Genomic DNA, 21,258 nt, shown 5'->3' with positions numbered 1-21,258 from the left:
GATTCTGGAGAAAACTGGGTTCTGAGTTATTTTTAGAGAGAAAGAGATACAGATGAAGGATATATAGCCTCCCGCATCATTTTGATTGACTGAACGAGCCTTACAACCCCAATCTCTGTACAATCCAACAAGCCTTACAACCCTAATCTCTGTACAATCAACGAGCCTTACAACCCCAATCTCTGTACAATCCAACAAGCCTTTTCAACCTCAATCTCTGAGTTTCAGGGTTGAATTTCACATTACCTGTATCACCTGGTATACAACATTAACTAAGCCTTCCTAAACTGTACTTAGCCTGTACAATTAACAAGCCTTACAACCCCAATCTCTGTACAATCACCAAGCCTCCATAACACCAATCTCTGGTACAATCCAACGAGCCTCCGCAACCCCAATCTTTGTAAAATCATAATGAGAATTAAAAATCTCTTTCAAATTTTGCATTCTAATTTCCTCAAATCTTCGAGTAATTCTTTTTTTTTTTTTTTTGCAACTTAAGTAAAAACTTAAAACTCCTTTAAACTATCAGGGAAAGGGGACACAGTACATAACAATAGATACATAATGTAGATATAACTTTTAGAACCTGTTTTCCCTGTAATAAATATCTATTTCGCCCCCCCCCCCCAAAAAAACTCCTACTTTATAAAGCAAAAATAGTCGAAAATCTTTTAGAGAATAACGACAATTATTGCAAGAAAGTCACGTGATTATTTTAGAGAGATTTATTTTTTTCTTTTTTTTAATTAAAGTATAAAATACGTTATATTGTAGAGAAAGGGCTTTTAAAAATCTTCTTTTTGTCACGACATACATTATAAAAAATAAAAAATGGTAGAAAATAGTAGATTTTTTTTAAAAAATCTTTTCCTAAATATTCAATGTATAAAAATTTGCAGTAAAAAATGTATACAAAGTTATTTTTGAAATATACATATATATTTTTTTGTCATAATAGTAATAAATAATATAAAAAAACAATTAAAAAAAAAAAGTTTGCTATAAAAATCACTTTTGTATTGGATACAAAAATCCGATACAATTGTTTCGTATTTTATTAATATATTTCATAGATTAATTGTAATATATAATTTTTTTTTTTATATATATTTATTACATGAATAAAAAAAGCTATAAAATGTATTTAGCTTTTATTTTTCTCTCATTTATTTATTTTTGTAACTTTCCTATCCAGTCTATCCCAAAATATCACATAATGCTTCGGTACAGTGAATACATTTATTATTTATTTACTTCTTCAATTTCATTTATATACTTGTAAGGCAATATATATTTATTATATTATACATTTTATTCATTTTTTTGCAAGTTTTATCTTTTTTCTGATTGTTGGGAAATAAATAAAGCAATTACGGGAAAACAATTGAGAGAAAATAATATTTATAAAAATGTAATTATTTAAACAAAATAATTTGTATTTTTTATTTTACTTTTTTTAAGAACTATTTCTTTTTATTCAAAGTTTATTATTCAGTTATCTTTTAATTTCTATCTGGAGAAATTTCCAGATTATTAATTCTAGAGAAATTAGTTAGTTGCTGCTATAATCTGAGTATTTGGAAATCAATATTAGATCATGGGGCTAATGATCATGACCGTTAAAATAATGTAAGCTCTAAGCTTGAAAGTTCACAGGCTCAAACTGTTTGGTTAAACTTATAAATTTAATTTTTTTTTTTTTGTTATTAAAAAGCTCCGGGGAAAAAGCTCAGAATTGTATCATAAAAGAAAGTTCCGGAACTTTTGCTGAGGGGAACATTTTAATCAAGAATATCTCTTTTTTTTTCTTAAGTGTTTTAGACATTATTTCGATCCTTGGTACTTCCTGTTTAAGTAATGGGCAAACTGTTCGCGGTTAATATATATATATATCTGTACCTCGGAGGGAAAAGGCACCATGTCACAAAAAGTAAATTTTACAGGGGAGCCAAATAAAGATATTTTTCCAAAATCATTTTTTGTTCCACTTTTCCGGTTATACTCTTTCCTTTACTTCTCACCATAATTATTATAGTTGGTATGACCACTTTAACTCCCATATTTTAAAATATTTTACTTTCATCTCCATTGTGAAAAACATTTATGCCCATGTAGTGCCTTTTACCCTTAAGTAATGAAGTATCATAGCGCTTTTTAAAAATACATAAATCGCTTAATAGTAAACATAGGAAATAGTGCTTTACACCTGTAGAAAGAGCAACAAAAAATTTGTAAAATGATGCCAAAATCTGAAAATCGAAAAAATGGACATGGTGCCTTTTCCCTCCGAGGTACAGATATATATTAGAGAAGTTGAGGAAGATCCTTCGGAGAATTTTTGGCCCCGTAAAAGAGGGAAGAAGTCTGGAGAATACGAAAGAATAGGGTGCTGTACGACTTGTACGCTGACGTGGGATATTATTAAAAGTTATTAAAACTGGCAGGCTGAGCTGGGCTATGATGGAGGAATCTGAGATCCCAAGGAAAGTGTTAGAAGAGATTGTTCACCGAACAAGAATGGGCTGGAAGGCCCCCGAGGCGGAGGTGGGCAGATGGAGTGTGGCGGCTGACGCTAGATTTTTGGGAATTCCCAACTGGAAAACAGCCGCACAAGGTAGAGCAGGATGCTCATTAGGAAGGCCAAGGACTCACCGGGAGTTGTAGCTCCGTAAATAAGAGAAGTTGGCGTCCTATTGGTCCCTAAGTAGTTACCCAACAAGCCACTCACAGAGAGGCCCGTATGCCTTCTAGAATCGGTCTTTTTTTTTTTTTTAGTTTACGCAATAATAAATTGAAAGAACCTATATCTTCAATTGCAACGTAAGTTCAAAATCCAAAGGCGGAGATATCGAAATCTTGTTTTCCCTTCATCGTGCTCTCTCAGTATCGTCGAATAAGAGGAAGTTTTTCCTCTACTAAATCATTTTCAAACACATGGGTCCCTTACTAAAAAATCAAATAAATAAACGCTTTGAATTCCATAACTTTTTTTTTTACTAATTTCCCTAAAATAAAAGAAAACCCCCAAAAAATAACAACGGGAAAACTACACCGCTTTTCATCAAGCCTCTAAAAACATTCAGATTATAGCAGAACAAAAAAAAAAATTTGTAATAATGGAAAAACAGAACGAAATACCGGCGACAAAAACAAAAACTTATTACAAAACAATAAGAATGTAATAGACAATTAACTAAATCTTCCACCTAAATTTCGTCCACTACCTTGGCAGTCTTCTTAAAAGTAAAAAGAAAATTACTTTTTTTAATTTTTCTTTAAATGAAATCCAAAAAATTGTTTTAAAATATATTGTATATATATATATATATTTTTTTTGTTGAATACAATTAAAATCAATCAAAAATTCATTTAAATTAAAATTTATCCGCATTTTTATAATTTTTGCTTGCTTTTATAAATTTTAAAATTTATATTTTTCAGTTATCAACACCATTTCCTTTTTTTTTATATTTATTTAAAGAGAGATCAATAACATTGTAATTTTTTATCATTTATTATTATTTATTTTATTTTTTTGTAAACTCATTTTATTACAAATAAGCCAATGCAAAATTTATTATTATTTTTTTCTTTTCTTTATTTTTTTTTAAGGCAGTATCTTCTCCATCTTTTATCCATTAATTTTTAATTTTTATTTTTTATAAATATATGGAAATAAATTTGTATTTATTTTTTTTTTTTCAGAAATCTTATTTATTTTATTTTTTTTTATACTTCAGCTTCATTAATTATTTTCACTTTCTTATTTGTTTTTCTTAGAAAAATTAGAAAATGTAAAATTATTGATATTAGTCTTCTTTTTATACTATTTATTTTTTTGTTTGCTACTATAAACAGTATATATATAATTTATTTATTTATTTAATTGTTATGTAATAAATTTGGAGTTAAATCATTATTATTTATTCATAATTTATAAAGCCCTAGAATATTTTTTTTTAAATTTATTTTTTTCATATACAGGGTGTTCATTTTAAGACGGCTCAAATGCATTTCATGCTTAAACGGTTAATCTGAGCGAAAAATGGTAGAGGAAAAATTTGTTGCCCGTCACCTCTAGTTTCAGAATATGTGTCTTAATTTTAGGATTCCTGCCCGCATACGCGGCTGACGCGCGACCAAAAGTAAAGGGTTCGCAGTTGACCCCCATTTTCGTATACACAGTTTTGAAGAGTGTAAAAAGTTGTGAAAGAAACCGGAAACCGCAATTCGATATTTTCAAAATTAAAGGTGCTAGGTCATTTCAAAAATCTGCTATTTATTAATCATATTTCAATTTTTTTAACTTGTTATCAAAGAGAAAGAAGAGCACGCGATTGGTCATTTTTATGTATTTTTTCATCCCCTTTCTACTAAAAATATTGCCAAGGCAGTAAAGCTAGTATTTTTATTAATATCGGGGAAATAAGTCGTTTTCCGAGTGATTTTTCTAAGCAATAATCTAATGTTAAGAGCTTTAGATGTTCTCAAGCATACACAAAATGGTTAAAAATTAATTTTACATCCGTTACAAGCAAGAAGGTTTAATAATTATTCGGTAATTTTGGGAGAGTTGCGCTTAATTACAAAAAAAAAAAAAAATTGGAAACCACCTGCCACATATTTAAGTGAGATCAATATCTTTCATGTAAAGGATCAAACTTATTCCTTAATTTATCAAATAATGCACTTTTATAGCATTAACTGTGTCTTGAAAGGTGCCTCCTCTGACTCGCAAGCCAGGTTAGCCAGGAGGTTATCAACTGCTCTCTCTGTATCTGTGGAGGCACCTTTAAAGGCACAGTACATGCTTCACAAGTTGAGTGAAGTGCAATTATTTGATAAATTAAGGAATAAGATTGATCCTTTACATGAAAGATATTGATCACTTAAATATGTGGCAGGAGGTTTCCAATTTTTTTTGGGGGTAATTAAACGCAACTCTCCCAAAATTACCAAATAATTATTAAACCTTCTTGCTTGTAACGGATGTAAAATTAATTTTTAACCATTTTGTGTATGCTTGAGAACATCTAAAGCTCTTAACATTAGATTATTGCTTAGAAAAATCACTCGGAAAACGACTTATTTCCCCGATATTAAGAAAAAATACTAGCTTTACTGCCTTGGCAATATTTTTAGTAGAAAGGGGATGTGAAAAAATACATAAAAATGACCAATCGCGTGCTCTTCTTTCTCTTTGATAACAAGTTAAAAAAATTGAAATATGATTAATAAATAGCAGATTTTTGAAATGACCTAGCACCTTTAAAGTTTTGAAGATATCGAATTGCGGTTTCCGGTTTCTTTCATAACTTTTTTACACTCTTTAAAACTGTGTATACGAAAATGGGGGTCAACTGCGAACCCTTTACTTTTGGTCGCGCGTCAGCCGTGTATGCGGGCAGGAATCCTAAAATCAAGTCACATATTCTGAAACTAGAGGTGACGGGCAACCAATTTTTCCTCTACCATTTTTTCGCTCAGATTAACCGTTTAAGCATGAAATGCATTTGAGCCGTCTTAAAATGAACACCCTGTATATGATGACCAATCACTAAGTACAAAGCTGAATCATTTTTTTTTTTCTATGTATCCGAATAATGTATTTACCTACTTGAATATATATATTGTATATATAAAAAAACAAACTTAAAATTGAATATAAAAAAGTACATTTTCTAATATTTCAAAGAAAAAATTACTACAAATTTGAAAAAAAGTAAAAAAAAATGCATTTCTTGCAATTATGTGCATCTTAATTTGGTTATTTCTTTGTTTACATTTTTTTTGAACACTCATGTAATTCATGCTGATATATTTTCTTTTTTGGGTATTTTTCATTTTAATTACTTCTATTAAAATAGCAATGAAAACTGTAAAAGAAAATTTTTTAAAATTAAAAACTTAAAATTAAAAAATTAAAATTAAAAAAGGAATAAAAATGTATAAACTTTTTTTTTAAATTATTTTTTATTTTAATTTTAAAATTATTATTTAAAATTTCATTTTTTATTTTTCAATAAAATCTCTCGGCACTCAATATATCACATCCAACAGCATCATACTAAGCACTTTAACCCGGTTAATGGAGGAAAAAATTTTTTTTGTTTTTTATAATGTTCTTTTTTTGAGTTGTGTATTATAAATATTTATATAAACAATTTCGATTTATTGAGTAAACCTCTGGAAGGTTATTATGGATATGAAAAATAATTATATATCCTGTGATATATGTATATGATTCTGGCTGCAAAGAGATTCTTTATGGAAAAGTGATTTTCAGTAACTTATGGACCTGTATGAACTGTTTTTCTAGCTTCTAAGATTTTTGGAATAAAAGAATCAAGTAGAATCCTGGCTTTGCTTTTTTGAAGTTCATCTAAGTGGTAATTTGACTTGTCAGACTGGAAGCGAAAGAGAGGTACCTACGATGGGAATTCTTCACCAGTTTTAAGAAGATACCTGTGTTTGGATTGACATGGAGACATGGATCAGCCTGGTACTGTAATTTGCCTTGAACAGTAGCGTGCAGTAAGAACGGATTTCGTCACATACAGATACCCTCAAAAGTAACCTTGGTCTCCCAAAAAAAGGAAAGAGCTGCCCATGTTTTTTGATCTAGAAAAATCACCCAGATTGCTCGAGAAGGCTTTTCTAAAATGGATCAACTAGAGATACGTTGACGAGTCAAGACTAAAAACGAAAGAGTGTTACCTACGATGGGAGCTCATCACCAGTTTTAAGAAGATACCTGTGTTTGGATTGACATGGAGACATGGATCAGCCTGGTACTGTAATTTGCCTTGAACAGTAGCGTGCAGTAAGAACGGATTTCGTCACATACAGATAACCTCAAAAGTAACTTTGGTCTCCCAAAAAAGGAAAGAGCTGCCATGTTTTTTGATCTAGAAAAATCACCCAGATTGCTCGAGAAGGCTTTTCTAAAATAGATCAACTAGAGATACGTTGACGAGTCAAGACTAAAAACGAAAGAGTGTTACCTACGATGGGAGCTCATCACCAGTTTTAAGAAGATACCTGTGTTTGGATTGACATGGAGACATGGATCAGCCTGGTACTGTAATTTGCCTTGAACAGTAGCGTGCAGTAAGAACGGATTTCGTCACATACAGATAACCTCAAAAGTAACTTTGGTCTCCCAAAAAAGGAAAGAGCTGCCATGCTTTTTGATCTAGAAAAATCACCCAGATTGCTCGAGAAGGCTTTTCTAAAATAGATCAACTAGAGATACGTTGACGAGTCAAGACTAAAAACGAAAGAGTGTTACCTACGATGGGAACTCATCACCAGTTTTAAGAAGATACCTGTGTTTGGGTTGTCATGGAGACATGGATCAGCCTGGTACTGTAATTTGCCTTGAACAGTAGCGTGCAGTAAGAACGGATTTCGTCACATACAGATACCCTCAAAAGTAACCTTGGTCTCCCAAAAAAAGGAAAGAGCTGCCCATGTTTTTTGATCTAGAAAAATCACCCAGATTGCTCGAGAAGGCTTTTCCCAAAATAGACCCGAACAAAGTGGAGCCCCAAAGGCTAGGACACAGAATCCAAAAACTTCATCTTTGATAGATCACTGGTTAACCACCTCACCAACAGCCACTAAGATAGTAACACAGAGGAATGGAAAACCTGGAGAATAATAGAACGAAGTGTAGGAGACAGAAGACAGTGTCCAGAGACTGTTTCTAACAGAACCAATGAAAGAGATTAAGTTCTGTTAATACTGGGTGGATGAAATGATCACTATCTAGATCACTAGGGCTGAGCAAGGGCAACTGGCAGATGATAGCCTCTGTAGGTTCTGGTCAGGAAGAGGTACTGCACGTGTTGTTGTGTCAGTGTGAGGGGCTCGTCTGGGGCTAAGGATGTTACTTCTCTGGGGGGAGGAAAAAAAAAAAAAACCAAGGCCTGTGAGAGCTTTACCCGGGGAGTCGCTCTCCAGCGAGTCAGATTAAAAGGACAGGTCTGGAGGGTGGTGAGCTTTTAAGTGAGGGGAGCCACAATAGATCCACTGGGGTCGCAGTGGCGTAGGCCTTGAGGCCGCCCTAGTCTGATCTAATCTAATCTAGATCAGTTCAGTGACAGTTGAAGACCTCCACCCTCCACGCAAAACTTCCAAGACTAACTACAGGTTTTACTTTTTTCCCGGTTTAAATGTCGAGAAAAGAGCCAAAGGCTAGACCTCCTTATAGGCTCCTCTTTGTAATAGTAAACCACCTAAGAGACAAATCACAAAGAAATTTTTTGGAATACGGAAATCTCACAAATCTGTCAATACAAAAACAAAAAAAAAACCCAGATCTAAGTTCGTCTAAACAATAACTCCTTTTGTAATACACAACCTTTACAAGAACACTTACAAAACCAAAGTGTACAAATAAAACATCTATCTGAGGTAGCTAATAATTATTAAAAATAAATTTTAAAACATAAGATACAACCAATTATTTGTGAAATTTAAAAATTATACAAATAAAAAGAATTATGTAATTTCATTTTTGTTTTATTATTTATCTTGGTTATTTCATGTTATTCATTACACTAATTTTTGTTATGTTTACTAAATTCTGGCCCAATGTTTTTTTAATTATTATTATCTAATAATTCTTGCAAAATTCTACCTCAAAGTATTATTTTTTTCTCCTATATCGTGAACTCCTCTATTAATATTACTTTGTTAATATAATTTATACATAATTTATTCAATGTTCCTTTTTCTTCCCTTTCTCTTATTAAATTGATTCACTCATTATCCCCTTTTCCCGCAATTCTTATAAAACTACATAATAAAATTTTTCTATTAATTTTTTGTAATAAGTGTAAATATAATAACAATTAAAAATATTTGTTTTTTTTAATTAACAAATTTTATACTATTTAATTTTTACAATAAATGCTTCAACAATGTATGAAAAAAAAAAACCAACTTAATGGGTGATATTAATAAAGAGAGTATACAATTACAGTTCAATGAATGAATTACAGTTCAAGAGAGTATAATTACAGTTCAATGAATGAATTACAGTTCAAGAGAGTATAATTACAGTTCAATGAATGAATTACAGTTCAAGAGAGTATAATTACAGTTCAATTTCCAGGAGTAAATGCAGGTATTGATAAAAATTGTAACTGAAGTTATTAAATTTTGTAAAAAAAACAAGAGCGAATATTCAAGAATTTTGTATCTAGTAAGAATGAAAATTGTTCAACAGTTTATTTGGTTAAGCTGGTTCATCTGGATAAGATTTATGGGAGCTAATGTTGGACCTTATTAAAAGGATTCAAGATTCACTTGAAACCAATGGGGAAAAAAAATTAGATGTACTGTAAAATTCAAGAAAATAACCCTCTTTGAGTGGATAAGATGGATTTTGTTTTTGACCTAAATCAATAATATTATGGTGATTACGAATGATGAGGGCTTGAAAGATTGGGCTACTGTTGCCCAGGCGAGATGTTAAAATCACAAAAGTTATACATATGTCTGAAGTCTGATGTACCGTGTGAATAAAAGATACGCCCAAGAATGATAGTTACCACATTGATCTGAATAGTAACGAACCTAGAACTTTCTGGGCAACCTTTCGAAGACAAACAAGGCATACGCAAAGAGACTAGTCAGAAATCAGTTAGGTTAGTACCATTCTTTCACAGGCCTTGAAAACGTCTTTGCGGGTATCTTTTTGCCTTAACACTCTCAATAGTGTACTCTCAACTGGCACAAGGACTATAAAGATAAGTTGGATCTGCATAGATATTTGGGTCTAGCCAAAACCATACAACTCATGACGAAGAATGGATGGAATTGAAATATGACCAAGTGTTGACAAAGAAAAGGAGTTTGCCATCACTGCAAGAACTTTCTTTCATCCCCTTTCTTACCCTTCACCCTTTCTTTAATCTGTTACAATCAGTTTTACTATTACAATCACCTTTTACAATAATTTATCATTTAGAATTACGTTTCAACTATTTTCAGATATCGAAGGGTACAACCAAGTGAAACTGCGGTGAGAGGTTAAGTAGATCTTTGCAGAAGTAAGTCCGTACTATACCTTGAAACCTCTTGTTCAATTTGGGTGAGTTCTGTTTTGTTCAACAAAATATCTAGGGAGGGTACTAGAAGGAAGTTGTGTATTATCTGGGAGAGGTAACCCAAATTGCCGGCCTCTTTTCTTTGCAACAGTGGGAAGGACAATAAATATGGTATTGGGAGGTAGAGAAGAATAGTAGTAACAAAATAAAAAAAAATTATATAAATAAAATTAAAAGATTATTACTTACCCTGCTACTTAGTATGTCGATAACAGGGGAGGGATGTATTAATACTTTGTCCAGAGCTGTATGCCCTTTCAAGACCTTTCTCTCCTGATAGGGTCCTGAGAAAAATATTTGGCCCATGCTTTGGTGAACGGCCAGTGGAGGATTAGGAAAACCGAAGAATTCTACCAGATGTACAAAGAAGATGATATCGTGACCTTTATAAAGAAAGGTCGTCTCCGCTGGTTTAGGTCATGTAGAGAGAATGGAGGAGGAAAGACTGCCTAAAAGGCGGCTCCTCTAGCTCACCGGAGAGGAAGACCTCGCTTGCGCTGGGCTGGACTTTTCTCCAGAATGAGACCTCACCTGCAATTGGTGTTTAAGGCGTTGGAGAATGAAGGCCAAAAGAGACAAGGGTGTTTGGCAGAAGCTTGTGGACGAGGCCTTAGGTCCTTTAGGACTGTTGCGCCATGTATAGATAGATAGAGGCTGTCTGCCCAATTTAGCTAACGGAAAAAGACAAAAAGGATTTAGAAGGGGAGAAAATATAAGAGGCTAGGCTCCATGCTAGGAAGTCACAAAAATTTCAATTTCCCACAGGATATCTCAAATCTAATACATCATTAACAACATCAACAGTGTACACATAGAGGCTAACCAACAGTAGTTGTCGCACAGCTAATTGGATTTACCTAGCCCACAGGTAATCTGTAGCTCATCTCAAGCTATACCCTCTGTAGAGACGAAAAAAAAACAGTCAAGAAGCTCAGTTGATTTTATCACTACTAAAATAAGTACTCAAGTACTTATTATCATGCTGAAAAGTACTCAATTTTTATTAAGATCACCCAAAATGAAATGAAAAAGATGAATTCAAAGTTTCAACCCCAAAAAAAAATCTGCGCATATTTTGTCAAGTTTCTGGGCAACAACACCGAGCGTTATCCAAATCGTAAAAAAGAAAAACATTCTATTACCTTCTTTTACAATACTCTGGTAATTTTTCTTTTTCTAAAAAAAAAAGAAAAAAAGGGTAAACACGTTCATCACTATCTAATTTACTTTTTTGCTTTCAATATTAAGTATAAAAACTCATAAATTGTATAAAAATTGCTCCTACAAATAGCACCGCTCTTACAATTTCTCCACTCTGTTACCATTATATAATAATATATTTGTTTACTATTAATTTTAAAACAAAAAATTATTCGAGCCTATAATTTACTTCTTTAAAAAACAAAATTTTTGATGAAAAGCGTTTTTTATTCCGACATTCTTCAATTTATCTACCCACTGCCTATTTAATCTCAATTTTATTGTTATTCTAAGTTCAATTGAATGCTAAATTTATTACTTTTTCTTTCTACTAAATTGCAATTCATTTAATTATGCAAAAATATAGTTAATCAAGTTAATTTCTATATATTTTTTTTTTTTTTTAGTATTTGATTTATTTATCTTCTTCTTTTTTTTTTAAACAAGATATACGTAATAAAAAGTAAATATTTGTAACAGGAAACAAAAGTAATTTGTTCCGGTTTACCCTTTTTGAAAATTTATTTAAAATGGTAAAAAAAAAATAAAGTACAAAAAATGTTCAATGAATATATTATTTTGCCTAATTTTATCATTTTTTTTTTTTAATACATAATTTACCAAATTCTAGAAAATATATATAAATTTTTCTCCACTCTTGGAATGGACAAAAACATAAACTTTATTATTTTTTTGTCAATTTTCAATTAAAAAAATAAAAAAATATCTAACGTAAAAAAAAAGAAAAGAAATGAAACAAAAAATTAAGACAGAAAATTCTCGTCAATTTTTTTTTTTTTTTTAATTTTTCATTAAGTTGTACCTGCTTCGTTGCGAGACGAAATGCTACATCCATGAAACTAAGGTCATGATAGTTCGTCACACAGTTGTCGGCTAAAAATCACATAGTAGTATCTAGCAAGCTTCTACTGTTGGCGTTGCTATAATTTTTTTTTTTTGACAAAAAAGCCATTGGCAAAGTTGTGAACTTTGGAAAAAAAAAAAATCATTTCCACTAAAAAATGTCCGTACTCTTTGGTATAGATTACAGGTATTTTAAGGAAGGTAGTTGTTGATTGTTAAGAATACTCTACGATATTCTGGAAGTAGATTAAAAAGCTTGGCGGAAGATTCTAAACATTATTTTTGAAGAAAAAAAGGAAAGCCTACTTGGTTTTTGTAAAGGACCATCTCAAGTTGTACAAAAAAAATTAACAACAGAAACTGGCCAGGCGTTCTGGGAACAAGTAAAGGTTTTAGGAGAAAAAAAAAGAAAAGATGTAATCACTTTTTGCATTGAAAACAAGTATCTTTTGTACAATACTATTAGTAACCTAATACTACTAATTGCCGAACAAAAACGTATGAAAAATAGCCTTGAATCTGTTTGCTGGAAGGCAAACTGAACTCTGGGATCGCTCTTAATAAGATATAGGGTTCAAATGAAAATACCTAAAAAAAAATTTCAAGTGAATACCAAGTCTTTCAAACGTATTTTTAGGTGCACTAACGCATTTTTGGTAAATCACAGATTGAAAATTTGTGTAGGACAATTACTAGGTAGTAAATTACACGAATCTTTTTTACAAAATTACGAAACAATTCAAACTATTACGTAATAGGCAATTTGTAAATCACAAATATATTACTTAGCTTACTTGATCAACGTATTAACTTCAAAAACCAAAAAAAACAGCGCCTTCTTTCACCCTCACTAAAAACACTTTTGATTTGTAAAAATGGCTAATTCCTTTCTTTACCAAAGTTATGTTAGTAAGTAATAAACTTACCCTTATAACGATAATAGATAAACAATCCATTTAGTTATAGCAAAAGCAACCTTAAATAATTTAGCCACAAAAATGGGAACTAATTATTCCAATCTAATTATAAGATGTTTCATTTCACAAAATTATATTAACTGATTTCATTTTCTGGTAGAATATAGAGAATTACATTGCTTACAGTAACTACGATACGTTCAAAAGCAATAAACTGCTATCCATCTTTTCATTCACCCAGTGTTGACATTTTGATAAAGCCAAATTTCCCCACAAAAAAAAAAAAAAATCGTGAGAATTTTCTTTTAAATAAAAATGAAAAAAAAAGAGATCTAGAATTAATAACTTTTTAAAAAATTTATTAACTTAATTTTATATATATATATTTTTTAAATAACATATATGTTTATTTTAAATTTAATTATTTATTTTTACAAAATAAAGAGCTTATCATTGCCTATTTATAAAAAGAAATCTGTCAAAAAAAAAATAAAATAAATAAAATAAAATAATAAAAACGAAAATTAAATGTTAGTACATATAATATTCCCCCGAGACCCATCTCCTGAAATTTTTTTTTTTTTTTACTTGTTTTAAAAATATTTATTCAACATTAAAAATTAAATTTTTAAAAAATTTAATTAATAACAATTAAAAATTATTTAACAATTTTTCTTTAGCTCTCTCACTTTGTTCTTTTTTCTTGTTTAAATTAATTAATTTTTTTTTTAATAATAATATAATATATATATAATTCTTTGAAAATTTAATGTTCTTAATTAATGTGTAATATTTTTTAATTTTTTTTTTTTATCACTTACCTTTTTTATTTAATCAATTAATTTATTAAATATAAATTGTACAAATATTTTCCTTTTTTTTTTTTTTTAAATATAAAATAATGCACAAAAATAAGAATTGTAATAAAAACAATTAAAATTAAATAATAGTAAATTAAAACATAAGAAAATACAATTTGTACATTCAATCAGCTGATGCATAAAATAATAATAAAAATAATTGATTTAATATTATTTTTATTTTAGAATCGATTTTTGTGTGTAATCTTGCAATTTTTTTTTTTTTTTGAGGGGCGATTTTTCGATTTTGTTGTTGTTTAAATTATGAGGGAAGATCAAAGTTAAACATGAACTCGGTTTTGGGGGGCATTCAAAGGAAGGTTACTGAGATTTAGAGCGCTGCCGATAGTAAGGGATGTTTTTGATTTAGAACAGAACTTTAGCCTTCGAGTATAATCGGACAGTTTAAAAAATTAAACAAAAAGTAATAAATTGTATATTTCCTCAATTCTTTCACAATTTATCGATAGTGTGATGAATAGGGTTAGTTAATGAGAAATCGACCTTCCACTATTCATTTTAGGTTATGACACAGAACAACATTTGATCAGCTGGTGACTTTTTAGGATCCTTCTCCCACCAACCCCGAAATGGAATTAGTTTTTTTTTAGCAGAGAATCAAACACAGTAAAATAATGCAGCAGATGATTTCTACAAATTTTTGGACGGGAATACGCCATGGAAATGATTTAAAAAGATCAAAATTAACATCCACCATTTTATTAAAAAAATCAATTAAATTTAAATTCTTGTTTAAATTTGATCAACCCCCCCCCTATCTTTTGAAGATTAGATAATTTTTAAATTAAAATAGAAATACTTCTGTTTTAGCCTTCCTTTATTAACTTCCTTAAAGTGCACCCCATAAATTGAATTTTTAAAAATCGAATAGAAATAGACCGGAGCCCCCCCGTGAGTGAACATAAAAAAATAAAATTAATTTGCATACCTTTTGTACGATTTATTTTTCTTTCTTGACGAATACCGAAAATAATTGTCATGACTATTTTTTTTTTTTACTTTATTATATTATTATTTTTTAAAATTAAATTTTAAATATTAAAACATAAAAAAAGTAAATTACACCCTCAAGTTGGACGTTTGTAAAAGAAAAATAAAAAATTAAGTAAATTAATTATTTGTTAAATAGGTACTGGTTCATTAATTTTTTTAAAACTATTAATTAATTTAAATTATATTTAAATGCAACAAATATTTCATTTTTTCAATAATTCCTACTAAATAAGTTTTTTTTTTTTTTTATTAAATATACATATATTTGTTTAAAGCTTTCAGAAAAATATGTTGTCAAAGACATCTTAAATAGAATACTTTTCAAAAATTTCATCAACCAAAAAAACCGTAGTACATATAATTAACAAATAAATAATTTAAAAATTTGAAAAAAAAAAAAAATAAAACAATTTGAACACATCTGTTTGTTTTTTGCGAAAAATAAAATTAAGTCCTTTTACTTGAGGGTAATGTCTAAAACTCTTATAATGAATTACTTTAATTATAAGTATATTATATTGCAATATAATTGTTTTATGTATTTAAAAATTCCCGCTATACGTCTTCATATGGTTGATATATGCAGTCAAGTGCTCGCTTGATTAACGGCTCACAACTATCATGTATTGCGTCATTGATTACTGATTGCAAAATGGTAAGCCTGGAATTTTTATTGATTTGTTTTTATGTGGTTTACGTATAAAAATCGGTACATATAAGAATCATAATATGTTTTTATAAAATTCAATTTCTATAGTTTTTGTTGTAGTTTGTTTTTGTTTGTTTTACATGTTTTATACAACTTACGTAGTTCAGCTATCTACAGAGAAAAGTTCTTTGTGAAGGGCCGGAAAATCCAAGTGTGGTGTTGAACGCTTGAACTTTCCTAGGGTCTCCATGTGCAGCATACTTAATTCCCTGGAAATAAATAATTTGAATTATTTTCAAACACAATGTAAGATTTGTACACAGAACAAGAACTTTGATGGCAGATTATAACAACTAAATTTTTATAGAAAACAGAATATGAACCGTGATGATTTCCTGGAGTACGGGCTCCAGAATTATTCACAGAAATCTCCCTTAAGGGGTGTCCCCCCCTTTACAAAGGCGAAGAAACCTGCGAGATTGGAACAGCCCATTCTTGAAAGGGGCTAGAAACCCTTCTTAGCCAAGATGGCTAAGTACTTTTTTCAAAAGGATGAAAAATTAATGCCAGTTTCAGACATTATAAAACTTTATTATACCGCGAGCTTTAGACCTAGGGACTAGGTCATCTTCAGGGCTAATTTACAATATACTGTTTTACATAATTAGAGGGTTGGTGTGTCTTAGATCTTGTCTGTTCATGGACTCAGTCACCAAAAATAAAGAACAGTAATTACTTTTATAATGTTGCTGGAATAAGTAACAAAAAAGATTTTTCTTTTTTTGATTTTGTTAAAAATTTTGATATTTTTTTCCTTTTTGAGACATTTGTAGAGGATAAAGATTTTGTTTTGTGGGAAAAGTATTTCAGTGGATTTAATTTGTATTGGATAGGAGCAACAAGGGAAAGTGCGTTTGGAAGGGCGAAGGCGGGCTCTTTGTACGGTATAAAATCTAGTAAATTAATTACAAATATATTCAGATTTGTCGATATACAAGGGATTACTTTAGTTCAAGGTAAAATTAATCAAACATTTTTTTATATCCTGCCGGCCTATATAAATTGTAATAATTGGACAAATGAATTTAATGTTGTAGATAATTTAATAAATAACTCATCTTTTAAATTTATTGTAATAGGTGACTTAAACGTGAGAATAGGTAATCTGCAGTCTATACCAGCTGAATACATGGAAGGTAGATGTAATGTGAATGTATACAGGAATTCAAAAGATTTAATTGTAAATAATAGAGGTAAAATGTTTTTAGAAACTTGTGATAATTGTAATTTAATTGTATTGAATGGTAGAACTGCGGGAGATGAAGGGCAGTATACATATATTTCAGGACGGGGGTGTTCTGTTTGCGATTTGTGCGCTTTGGCTTTTGATTTATTGCATATTGTTAAAGATTTTAGAGTAATTCCAGAAGTGTTTTCCGATCATATGCCAATTAACCTGATTATAAAGTTAGACCCTTTCGATAAACAAGATAAACTCTTACCACTTCTTCCAAAATTACCATGGACAGAATTAGATCGTATTAATTTTAAGAATAAATTAGAAAAAAGTGTAAATTTAATAAAAGAGGTTCCAAACAATGTACAGGGAGCTGTTGATATGTTTGTAGATATGATAGTCCAATGTTCTAGTTTAGGTAAACGAGTACGTAGTATAGGTGTTCGAAGTTCAACAAATTTCAAGCAAAAATGGCATGATAATGATTGTAAACAAGCGAGAAATAAAACTTTTAAACTTTTAAATCTTTTTCGTAAAACGGGATTGAAACTGGTCAGAAGTACATATAGTGAATGTAATAGTCAATATAAACAGTTGTGTGCATCAAAAAAGAAAGAATTTTACTTATCATTAAAAAATAAATTTAAGGAAGTTAATGATACTAAAAATTTGTGGTCTCTAATAAAGCATTTTAAAAGTAGTAATTTTGTTAGTAGTGCTGTTATTAGTTGTGAGGATTGGGTGCGTCATTTTAACAACTTATTGAATCCGTGTTTGTCTGTAGATCCCATTCAGTTTGCACCACCACTTATAGGTGAGTTATCTATTGATAAAAAGTTTAATTACACTGAATTGTTGTATGTACTAGGTAAAGCTAAGGACGGTAAGGCACCTGGATTCGATCGCATACCGGTTGAATTTTTTAAAAATAGTTCAGATAATTTTCTTCTGAAATTGCTCGACCTGTTTAACTATATTTTCGAAACAGCGGAAGTTCCTCCTAGTTTTTCGAAATCTATAATTTTTCCTCTACATAAAAAAGGAGATTTGGATAATGTTGGAAATTATAGAGGAATTTCATTTTCAGATAGTATTTCAAAATTATTTAGCGGTCTTTTGTTGAAGCGTTTGGAGACATTTGTTAATGAGAAAGAAATATTAATAGAATATCAGTCTGGCTTTCGTAAGGGTTATTCTACTATCGATAATATTTTTAATCTTGTGAATACAATTAAATTAAAAACATACCGTAATAGAGGGAAACTTTTTTGTTTTTTTGTGGATTATAAAGCAGCATTTGATTCGCCAATTAGGAATCATCTTTATTATAAACTTTATTCTTTAGGCGTCTCCACAAAATTCATTCGGGTTCTTGAAGAGCTATATAATAATACAGAGGCAAGTGTTTGGACGCCAAGTGGTGTTACTGAGAGTTTTGTTACGAGAATGGGACTAAAACAAGGATGTGTGCTCTCACCTCTTTTATTTTCAATTTTTTTAAATGATATTTATGATGTTTTAGAGGGAGGTGTGCGAGTTGCAGGGGTAAATATCCGTTGCCTTTTGTATGCGGATGATATTGTCGTGATGGCGGATCATCCATCCATATTGCAGTCTATGATAAACAGAATGAGCGCCTACTGTGATCAATGGAACCTGAATTTGAATTTAGAGAAATCCAAGATTATTGTGTTCAAGAACGGTGGAAGACAGGCAAAAAATGAGCGTTGGTCTTTTAAGGGGATAAAAATTGAAAATGTTCGAATTTATAAATATTTAGGCATGTATATGACCCCAAAATTATCCTTTAGCCACCATTTTCGGGAAAAATTGTCAGTAGCTAAATTTGCCTTGAATGTAAGTTATGGCCGTTTACTGAAAAGTTATGATGTCCCATTTTCCACTAAACATGAGGTATTTCGAGCAGTCGCCAGAGCGATTATATGCTACGGCGCACAAATTTGGGGTTTCCAGCGATACGATTCGGTAGAGAGGTTATATACTTTCTTTGTTAAAAAAATATTTTTTCTTCCTAAAAATACACCCCACTACATCATTTATTTAGAAACAGGAGCTGAGCCTATGTTTTTGTTTACCTTGAAAATGTTTTTAAAGAATATTAAAAGCGTTCTGTCACTGCCGGACCAAAGGCTGCCTAAATTGCTTGTGAAAGAAATCGTCAAGAAGAAAATTTATTGGTATGATGCTTGCTCTTCTCTTTTTGCTAAATTTAATTTTGACTTTGACAAATATATTACTGGGAAAGATGGGGTCGATTCGTTGAATGGATTGTTTGAGAAAATAAATCAAGAGTTTAAAGATGAATGTCTAAAAAAAAGCTTTCCATTCAACCTTTCACTCTCTGTACAAAGAGCTTAAATTAAGTTTGGATAAGCATTATATATCTGATGACAATAATTTTTATCTAATGAGTAATATTTTTAAAGCAAGAGGGCAGCTTCTTAAATTAAATTACAACATAACGCGTACAGAGGCACAGCATTACTGTTCCATGTGTAATTTGGGGGCTGTGGAGAATGTTTATCACTTTATAGCGGTTTGCCCAATTATGAGGGAATTTAGAGTCAGGTGTTTTGGCAAAGTAGAATTAAGCATGGCAGAACTAATAGATCAATTAAATGGAAAAGATTGGCTATTGTTAAATAAATTTATCCGTTCAGCTGGTAATTATAGAAAAATGTTAATCCAACAATTCAATTATTAATTGGGTGTGTATGTAAAAAAGGGTATTTTTATTTTATTTTTCTTTCTTCACTATTTTTGTACAAACAGAATTTATAATTTGTATTAATTTTACATTTTATTTTTTATAATGTATTTTGTGAAATTCAATAGATTGTATGACTCATAATTAGTGCAACTCTGCAGATGGACTATGTCCATGCACTTCGTCTGTTTAAGGTTTATTTTTTGTTCATTATGTAAATTTTATAATTTAAAGATTAATAAACAATTTATTATTATTATTATTATTACTTTTTCAAAGTTGAAATAGAATCAACATGACTTAATAAATAAAAACAAGGCCTTCCTTTGGATGGAAGCAGGTTTTTAGGTCTCCAGAGAAATATTTTCTAAGAAGAGCTTCCGCGAACCTTAAACAAATTAAGAATTAAGGTCTAGTGATGCTCCTCTACCTAGAGGGAGCCATAAATGACCTTCAGGTCGCAGTGTTCCTTAACGTAATCTACTTCAACCCTAAGAGAAACAATCTGAGAGACCTTCCACCCTTATCATGTTTCAATCGAAAATATAAAGTTAAATTCCTTAAACCTCAAAGAAATTTTTTTTTTATATGATTTAAGGCGCGTCAACATCTAAGGTTATTGACGCCCGGAGCTTTTTTCAGTGCACTGCCGGCCTCCGGATAGTGTTCTCTCGTTACAGACAACACTGTCCATCACCGGACAGTGAGCTGTAGAAGCTCCTAGGAAGAGAAAATCTAAGGGTCAGCTGCTGGATTCGAACCCGGGACCTCTGCATGGGAGTCCAGTTTGCTAACCTCGTAGCTAATCCCTTCCCTCTCAAAGAAATGAATTGAATGGATACATCTTATTCTGTCTCTCAAATCTTCAAAAGTATCCTATTAAGAAAAGAAGTCTTCTTGAACCAAGGTAAACTACGGTTCCTTCTTTCTTCTAAGAGTGGTGAATCTCGAAGAGACACGTTTCAGGGCACTAGTTTGCTTGGACAGAGTTCCTTCACTGCCTTTTACTTTACCTTTAGGTTGAGGGAGGCCCTCTCGAACGGTGGTTAGGTCACGATATGAGCGATGCCTAGGACTCTTTGAGCTGGAACGATAGTTACAACCAAGTTCATTCCATTAGTCCCTCTGGTGGTCAGGACAAATGGAAGATTACCCAGAGTCTACATTAGGCACAGTCTGAAATGTTTTTTTTAAAAGGGCAGAGAAGCTCAGAAAACATCTCCATTAAGAGGGACTAATTGTTTACTCAGGAACCATGTGAAAAGTTGTGACATGCTATATCCTGTAGGATTACAATCGATCGTTTGCAATGAGAGAACTGTGCTACTTTAGAGGCGTAAAAATACACAGTAACTTATGAAAAAGAGTGTCTTTTTTAACAAGGGCTTTCAACTGTAAATACCAAATAAATAGCAAAAATAAAACAAAAATTACCTAAGTGTTGGTATTTTGGCTAACAGAGCATCATAGACTGTAACATCACCCTTAATAGGCAGTGCGTGGTTTCTGTCCAACTCAATTCTGAGCGCTCGCAGTACCGCTTGGCCTAATCTGCCTATTTCGGCCAAACCTTTCAGACCAGCTCGATCTGTAAGAAAATATTCAGTGCAGTATCAATATCATAATTAATTTTTATATATACATTTTTTAAACAGTCATCCAATGTTA

At 30.9% G+C, this 21,258-nt stretch overlaps 2 protein-coding genes across 10 annotated transcripts in view; one reads left to right on the top strand and one right to left on the bottom strand.

The window, feature by feature from the left end:
- Positions 1 to 473: 473 nt before the first annotated feature.
- Hr3 (nuclear hormone receptor 3 ROR-beta) overlaps positions 474 to 21,258 on the bottom strand; it is a 234,490-nt gene continuing 213,705 nt past the window's right edge. For all 9 annotated transcript variants that reach the window (XM_074130059.1, XM_074130063.1, XM_074130064.1 and 6 more), the window contains 3 exons: positions 21,025 to 21,178; positions 15,784 to 15,894; positions 474 to 15,637 (listed from right to left, as the gene is read on the bottom strand). In XM_074130059.1, coding sequence (XP_073986160.1) covers positions 15,789 to 15,894; positions 21,025 to 21,178 — 260 coding nt within the window. In that variant the 3' untranslated portion in view covers positions 474 to 15,637; positions 15,784 to 15,788. The remainder of the gene's footprint in view (positions 15,638 to 15,783; positions 15,895 to 21,024; positions 21,179 to 21,258) is intronic.
- Positions 15,934 to 19,852, top strand: LOC141455196 (uncharacterized). The gene is made up of 2 exons (XM_074130067.1): positions 15,934 to 17,676; positions 18,385 to 19,852. Exons 1-2 carry the CDS (start codon positions 16,815 to 16,817, stop codon positions 19,239 to 19,241), a joined length of 1,719 nt encoding a protein of 572 aa, XP_073986168.1. The 5' UTR covers positions 15,934 to 16,814; the 3' UTR covers positions 19,242 to 19,852.

This window comes from Rhodnius prolixus, unplaced genomic scaffold, assembly GCF_049639745.1.
Source record: "Rhodnius prolixus isolate KJV_2025 unplaced genomic scaffold, Rpr scaffold_33, whole genome shotgun sequence".
In the NCBI taxonomy this organism is placed as follows: Eukaryota; Metazoa; Arthropoda; class Insecta; order Hemiptera; family Reduviidae; genus Rhodnius; species Rhodnius prolixus.
This window is presented reverse-complemented; position numbering and strand designations above follow the sequence as displayed.